The sequence below is a fragment of the Mytilus trossulus genome, chromosome 6, assembly GCF_036588685.1.
Source record: "Mytilus trossulus isolate FHL-02 chromosome 6, PNRI_Mtr1.1.1.hap1, whole genome shotgun sequence".
Classification (NCBI taxonomy): domain Eukaryota; kingdom Metazoa; phylum Mollusca; class Bivalvia; order Mytilida; family Mytilidae; genus Mytilus; species Mytilus trossulus.
Window position 1 is genome coordinate 55,844,536 of NC_086378.1, and position 8,261 is coordinate 55,852,796.

General features: G+C 33.3%; 1 protein-coding gene across 1 annotated transcript; it reads left to right on the forward strand.

Annotated features, from left to right (window-relative positions):
- The first annotated feature begins 2,523 nt into the window (after positions 1-2,523).
- Positions 2,524-7,991, forward strand: LOC134721558 (glutathione S-transferase omega-1-like). Its single transcript, XM_063584655.1, has 5 exons — positions 2,524-2,721; positions 3,201-3,306; positions 5,495-5,714; positions 6,745-6,874; positions 7,275-7,991. Exons 1-5 carry the CDS (start codon positions 2,598-2,600, stop codon positions 7,526-7,528), a joined length of 834 nt encoding a protein of 277 aa, XP_063440725.1. The 5' UTR covers positions 2,524-2,597; the 3' UTR covers positions 7,529-7,991.
- Positions 7,992-8,261: the final 270 nt, after the last annotated feature.

The window sequence follows — 8,261 nt, forward strand, 5'->3', positions numbered from 1 at the left end:
TAAAGAGTAAAAATCAAATGGGAGCTCCCTTATGACTAAATATTATTTCGTATTATGTCATACATTTTTTGGTTGCTAACATGCTTTTACAATGAAATTAATAATGATCATAAATGATAGATAGCATTTTTATTATCATGATAGTCAATGATATTTCTTAATTTGATATTTTTTAAATTAATTAGTACTGTATATATTGTCCGAATGAACTAATCAATATAAAATCTCGGTATGCAATATATTGACCAACGAAGCAAAGGAATTTAATCTTTAATTCAGGTATTTCACAGTTAACATGGTATACATTAAAAAATAAACTAAATATAAATGTACAGGTGAAAATGTCAAGATTGCTATATATATATTATTTCAACAAATATACATTACCTGGGATGTCATGTACCAAATTTATACACCCGATGCCACCGCCACAGGCTTGCCACAACCCCATATGATCCATACCGACACTTCCCGAATGCTTTCCTTCCGAATCATAGAATTGAATTAAAATGGCACCACTCGCAGACGCCCATACTGGTGTTGCAAATCCTAGAATTAATGAACTGAAAGCAATAATTGTTGACAAAAACACGATCTTAATCACTGGTTGCAGTTTTAACCATGCTTCAGGACATGCCATGTCGAGTACAAATGTTTAAATTTAGAAATTCTTTGCGTCACGGAATTTCCCAGGTGGATTGAACATATATATACACACTACGACAATAATATACACAGTCATTAAAAGTGTAGTGTGCACATACCATTAACTGTCAAAGACGAAACCTTATCAATTACTGATACGCAGAGTTAACTCGAATTTAAAAAAAATATATAGAATCGTAAAATAATAGACATAAAATAGAAAAAAACGAAATAGTAAAATGCAAACGAGTATCAGACAGGAAAAATATATACTAATTTTGCTATTATGACCATATATAGTCAGAAGAATTCGTTTTATGTTGACAATCTGAAAAGCTACAAAAAACAAATTTCCATTTTGATAAGAAAATATTGTATAGCCAATTTAAGAACCGTCTTATATGGAAATTGGACTAATTATATTTCCGAATAGATTGAGACATTAGAATGTGATTACTTTCATTACTTTCATTTATCTAGGCTAACTCAACTGCAGATATACATGTATATGGTAAAGACTAGTGAAGAAATCAATGAAAGGTTGTTTTATAACATTGCTTATATATAGCTTAATTGATCTTATTTCTAACGATCATTCAGTAAATCGTACGGCAGTGAAATATGGGAAGTGTTTTGTTTTTGTTTTGTTTTTTTGTTTGTTTGGTGTTGTTTTTTTTTTTTGGGGGGGGGGTGTTGTTTTTTGGGGGAGCCTGGCCAATCTAATTAAAAACCGATCTCTCATCGCTCCCGTTTTCTGATATGTCGCGTGGTCCCAGCCTATTATTTGCCCATTTGTAACACTAGTGTCAAGCTGATACGTAATTCTCATCCTGCTTTGTAACTTATCGAATGAAAGTATTTCTGTCCCTATTCACTATACCCGCATTTTCCGGTGGCTGTCTTAAGTTTGCCGACTTCGTCCCGACTGGATTCTATTACAAGACTCAGTATTGTATTTATTATTAATTTGCTATCTTTCTGAACATGCATGAAATATTTGCACCTGGGAGCTTCTGGTTACCTTTAGTTTTTCAGAAAATATTGTTTTTGTTTTGATTTGGTTATGCAAACTTTATTTCGTTCCGTCATATTCTGTGTCGCATTTGTAACAGGTATTCATTCCCTTTTTAATCCCAAGTTAAATTTCCCCTCAAAAACATTTTTACTTTCAAAAAGCTATATAATCAAAACTGTATATTCAGTTTTTATATATATTTAGTATTAATGAAATTTGCTGATATATATATCTAAAACTAACTTACAACTTACAACTCCCGTTTAATAGCGCCATGTTTCGCAAAGGGCGCGAAAACTATTAGATATTAAAAAGGAGTTTATAATTTAAACATTTCACTTCTTTTTTCCAAATTAAAAAAAAACAAAGCTTGTTTTTACATTTTTTAAAACATTTAAATCTTTGATAGAAAAAAAACAACATTAAAATAAAAATTAAAAAAATAAAATTTGAATTGACAAGTGTTAAGTTACACGGACTTTAAGTGTTTGAAACACTCAAATATAGGTGTATATATCAACTCGTTCTTGTCTTTAAGAATTTATGAGGAAAATATACATCTTACACTTACAGATTTTGATAGTCTTAATTTCTTATGATTTTAAGCATGGATAGATCTCGGGATGGATTAATCAGTATCCCAAAGGAAACAAACTTAATTAATAGCTCATGTGTGTCATGTGTATTATCTGTGTGTCTAAGTCTGTTTTAGTCTTTTTTTAGTCTAATTCTGTTTTTAGACTAGGTAAATTTGGTTAAATGTCTATCTCTTTTTTTTAAACAAATTATTGAAAGTTTTACTGTAAAAAAATTATAACGTTACCGTAATTTGTGATACAGATCAAAGGGACATAATCAACATACGAACGTCCTGCATTTTAATCTCTAACGTTCTATATAATGCCCTCGTGATATATGTCAACACTTCTTCTGACAAATGTTATCCTCAACATTTTACTCTAGGACGTTAGTAAGACCACATAAACTTGTATTTCAAATGATGGCTAGAAGTTCCTCATCACCACTAGAAAAGGATCTATTTCCATTTTCGTTAGGAAAAGGTAAGATTTATGTCCCAGCAAAAAGGAAGTTATGTAGTGGATGAGCCTGTCGATTTTTACTGCACATTTCATTTTGCAACAGTTTTAGATGTAAGCCTTTAAATAGCTTTTATTAATTTCATAAATCGTTGTGCGGTCATTTACATGAACTATGTTTCTGTGGCCATACCTGAAGTTAGACATATCGCTGGTAAGTAAGTAAGTAAATTTTATTTAATATTGTCGGGCATGATATGTACAAATCAGCAAGGTAATGATGAGCTCTGTAACTGGTGGATCCAATTTTGTTTTTGATATGTTCTAATTATACTAAAAATGTAGCTTTGTTTCATATTTCATACATTCTGAGAAGACCTAGCTCTACTCTTTCTCTGATTATTGTGATCTATTCTATATTTTTCATGTACTGCAACTGTTTATAGTATGCTCCTACTGTAGTAATTAGTGATTTAAATTGATCTAGGGTATTCCTATTCCAGGTACAAAATGTCCACCTCTCACTCCTGGTGTGATGAGAATTTACAGTATGAGGTTTTGTCCATATGCACAGAGAACTCGACTAGTTTTACAATACAAACAAATACCGTAAGTACAAAGTTATTGGAGAATAAACCTTTCTTTTTTCCTATGTTTATATCTATAGTACTATATTTGAAATTGATTGATTGATTGATTGTTGTTTGTTTAACCATGTTAAGTCCTGTGGCAAATATTTCATGCATTTTCAGGACGAGAACAGGTTAACAATGAATACAATAGGTAGGTCTTGTAATAATAGAGGCCATTGGGGATAATGGCCACCTACGGACCCCTCAAAGAGTTGTTGCAAGGGTTCTTAACATGCAAAGAGCGTAGCACTCTCTTTACACGAGGCATCGGATTTAACGTCCCCATTCTGACCGGACGAGTCTGCGAACTTGATACATCCTGCACACCCAATCGGACGCCCCACTTCGGCAAGCGTTTTACTGCCGATCGAGAGAAGACCAAGTGACCATATTTCGTTTCCCCAGTCACCCTTGGGGTTTGAAATTGAAGATTTAAATGTTATGCTACTGCTCGGAGATGCTTAACGAGTCGATCTTGATCTCAAATGATGGTCTCGCAAGATCGGGACTTAAATACATAGTTTCAGAGATTTTCAGTATAGTATGTTTCCAAACTTAAAAATTATCGAAAAACTAAGATTTTCTTATCCCAGGCATAGATTACCTTAACCGTACTTGGCACAACTTTTTAGAGTTTTTGATCATCAATGCTCTTCAACGTTGTACTTGTACTTGTTTGGATTTATAAATAATTTGATATGAGCGTCACTGATGAGTCTTATGTTGACGAAACGCGCGTCTGGCGTACTAAATTATAATCCTGGTACCTTTGAATGTGTATGATAGTTTCCGAATGATTTAATCGTAGTGATCGTAATATAACTACTGGATTATTCGGGTTAATATTTTGTATGTAGGATACAACTCAATGACATAATCAATGTGAAAGTTATGATATCAGGAATGGTTACCAGAAAGTGACAAAGATATGAACAACTGACTACATGTATACAGGTCTACAGATGACCTTCAATAATGAAGTAACCACACATGGGGTAGTAACCCATAGAAGTTACAGGAATGACAAAGTGTGAAAAGAAAACAAACGATCCGTTTCATAAAGCAACAATGAACGAAAAAAATATTTACGACCGACACTCACCCACCAATAGCAACCAGAATCTGAACAAGTTTAATATATTGAGAGCATTCAATCCCTTACCAATGACCTTACTAGATAAAGCGTTGTAACACATTGACAATATGCTAAAAATCAGTTGAAAAGGGCTTGATCGGTAATAACTACCTACAAAATATATAGCAGACACATAGAATCGATTTAAGGATATTCACAGTATTGGCTGAAAGGTTATCCAAGACTAATTTCAACTAATAATAAAAAAAAAAAAACAATCAGTCTTAAATATTTACAAATCCTACGGATTTAGTGATTTAGTGCAAAGACGTCATAAACAGTCTGCGAAAAACATGACCTTCATTGTGCAGTGCCAAAATGTAAGACTAAGTGATCGACAGGATATTTGACTATAAGTTAATTCCCTGTTTGCTATTTTAAACGACAAAGGGATTACTATTCTGTAGGTCAAATCCGAATGACAAATTAAAATTCAGAACTAGACAAATGCATAGAACTATGACATCTAAAATAGCTAAATGAAACTATAATTAAATGATGTATGCATGGTCTAAACATCATTTATACAGCAATCGTGCAATTAAACGTAATAAAAGGTACATTGGTTATTTATAGATCAATACTATGGTCTTCTCATTATTCAGAACAAGTTTCTGAACAATGTTAAGTGCTAATCTCTGACTATTTATGCAAGTTTTGGGGAAGTTACAGAAAAGAAGATTCAATAAAAGAGGGGAGATAGGACCTTTATCGGAACTTCGGGATCGGGTGTTTTTAAGCTCGGGATTTCAGGATTGACCCTTTCGGGATCCGGGAATTCTTTTTTTCGAATTTCGGGACCTCAGAATTTCGTGTTTTTAAGCCCAGGATTTCGGGATGAGGTGTTTTTTAGCCCGGGATATCGGGATCAGGACCCCTCCTTACCCCTCTCATAAAAGTCAGTTCAGAAAAACACTTACCTTTGAGTTCAAACTTTCGTTCTATATCACCATGATCACTGTATATTTTTCATGAAAAAATGTTATATTTCTATTTTTAAATTGTTTTAAGAATTCTCACTACATTTCAGTCATGAACTTGTCAATATAAACTTGAAGAATAAGCCCAAGTGGTTACGTGAAAGATACCCTGCTGGACTGGTACCTATCCTTGAGAAAGATGGCCAGGTCGTGTACGAGTCCAGTGTTTGTAATGACTATCTTGATGAGATGTACCCTGAACCCAAACTTACTCCATCTGACCCCTTTAAAAAAGCTGAAGATAAAATGTTGTCAGAAACCTTTTCAAAGGTAATGTTTTGTTAAAAATCTCTCGATCTTTATTTGCTAGTCGACATATAGTTGTCATTTTGCAGTAGACACCAATGGACGATTCTTTTTGTTGTTAGCTTGCAATGTGCAGCACCATGCAGATGAAAAAACATGAAGGACCTTTCCTTTTGAATTTGTTTAGAGTTCGTTATTTTTGTTATTCTCTTGTTATGCATGTTCCTGTCGTTATACGTGCACATCTTAGTCTTAGATGCATGATTTTTTATTAGTTGTTAATGGCTTTGAACTAACTGTCAGATTACTGCTAGTACTCTCAGATCTGTTCATTGTGTCTTTTTGTGTCGGGATGTATAAGTACCCGGCCACGTCCACTTGCATTTTTGTCCATCTGACGAGTAAAGCCTTTTTCAACTGATTTTTATAGTTCGTTCTTATTTTTTACTGTTATACCACTGTCCCAGGTTAGGGGAGGGTTGGGATCCCGCTAACATGTTTAACCCCGTCACATTATTTATGTCTCAAGTTAGGAGCCTGTAAATTCAGTGGTTGTCGTTTATTTATGTGTTACATATTTGTATTTCGTTCATTGTTTTACATAAATGAGGCCGTTAGTTTTCTCGTTTGAATTGTTTTACATTTTTTTATCTGGGCCTTTTATAGCTGACTATGCGGTATGGGCTTTGCCCATTGTTGAAGGCCGTACGGTGACCTAAAGTTGTTAATGTCTGTGTTATTTTGGTCTATTGTGGATAATTGTCTCATTGGCAATCATACCACATCTTCTTGTTTATACATGTTGTTAAATGTTTTAATGTTGTTATACGTATTGTTCTTATTAACGATCATGTTGTTATAAGTGTCCTGTTAAAAATGTTAATGGTGATGTAAGCATTCTTGGTAATACAAGTGTTCATTTAGTTATAAGTGTGACTGTTGATAAAAGTGTAAGTGTTCATGCTGTTTTAGTATTCCTGTTAATATAAATGTTCGGTGTGTACCACTCACCTTACCATATTGTTCTTGAAAATATTTTTCTTTATTGTTCTAGGTTATTGCATTATTTTATGAGGTTCCGGCGTCGCTGGCTAATGACACCTTTCCTGTTACATTGAAAAAATATTTACGTGAAATGCAACGTTATGAAGACGCCTTAGAAAAAAGGGGAGACTTTTTTGGAGGTAAAATATAACAAGTGTCAAAATAACACATCCCCGTATATCGTGAACTTTTTGTTAAGTCTTCTACTAGTATCTAATCTTTTGCTTGTCAATGGCTGTTTTCCAGAAAGGAATTCACTATAGATACATGTATATCATAGTCATATTAGTCATTCGTTGAGGCTTTTTTTTACACTTCTTTTGGTATATACTTTTGTATGGTCGTTTTAAGTCAGTTTTGTGTCTTAGTCTTATGTCGTATATATGTCAAAGTACCAATTCTTTGAAACGTTATTAGCATGGTCCGAACAGTACCAAACCCACAATCTGAACTGACTGCGGTTGCTGAATAGATAACGTATTAAACCAAACACCTCCTCATTCCTCATAACATTTCTAACACGCTATTATATATATGCAGGTGCAAAACCATGTATGGTGGATTTTATGATATGGCCATGGTTTGAACGCATTGACGTCATATCAGTTGTGGCACCGGAAACGGATATTACAGAAGATCGATTTCCACGGTTGGCTGCTTGGATGAAACGCATGTATGAAATACCTGCCGTCATAAATACATACGTGAAACCTGAGCATCATGCTCATTTCTTTAAAACCTTACGAGAGGGAAGTCCAGATTATGACCATGGAGTATTACAAAGCAATTTGTAAATTATTGAACAATCCAAATACATAATTCATGTAGAAATTATGATATATTTAAATCAGGGTGAATACATGTGATATAATCACATTCAGTGGATACTTGCCATTATAATGTATGAACATTTGCCAAATTATATGAACATTGATTTGATTTGATCTTATAGAAACGATGAAGGTCGGGTCATCAAATAAATCAAATCAAATATATTTTTCTCTGAATTTTAGTATCAGACAATTAATTTTTTTACAAGAACCTAGACAACTGTGCCCCACAGTTCGTTTATTAGCATGATAATTATGACCCCTATTCTTCATTTGTGTAAATATATTTTTGTATGTGTCAAAAGCAAACTTGAATTATGTATTTGCTTGTAATTATATTTTGTTTTCAGTTGTTTAAAAAAAGGTGTATGTGAGTGAGTATAGGAGTGTGTGCCACACTGTGTGGAAATGAGTGTTTTAGAGTATTCAGGTTTGAACTGCTGTTAAATAATAAACAATAAAACTGAGAAAGATATTATAAATATATAAGTGTCTCTGTATGTGTATGAACAACTTAAACGCATATAAACGTTTATTTGTAGTTGGGTGGCTGCAGTTTAAATAAATTAGAAAATAAATTGAAACTTAAAACATTACCAGGGTACCAAATAAAACATGTATAACGAAATCATGATATATATATAGAATAAAAGATGTGGTTTGATTGCAAATGAGACACTTTTCACACAAAAAAAAC

Excerpts from the sequence above, each read along its gene's own strand:
- LOC134721558 (XM_063584655.1), top strand. The coding sequence starts at position 2,598 with ATGTTATCCTCAACATTTTACTCTAGGACGTTAGTAAGACCACATAAA. Across the intron at positions 2,722-3,200 it reads TCCATTTTCGTTAGGAAAAG|GTACAAAATGTCCACCTCTC; the intron begins GTAAGATTTATG and ends TTCCTATTCCAG. Across the intron at positions 3,307-5,494 it reads TTACAATACAAACAAATACC|TCATGAACTTGTCAATATAA; the intron begins GTAAGTACAAAG and ends ACTACATTTCAG.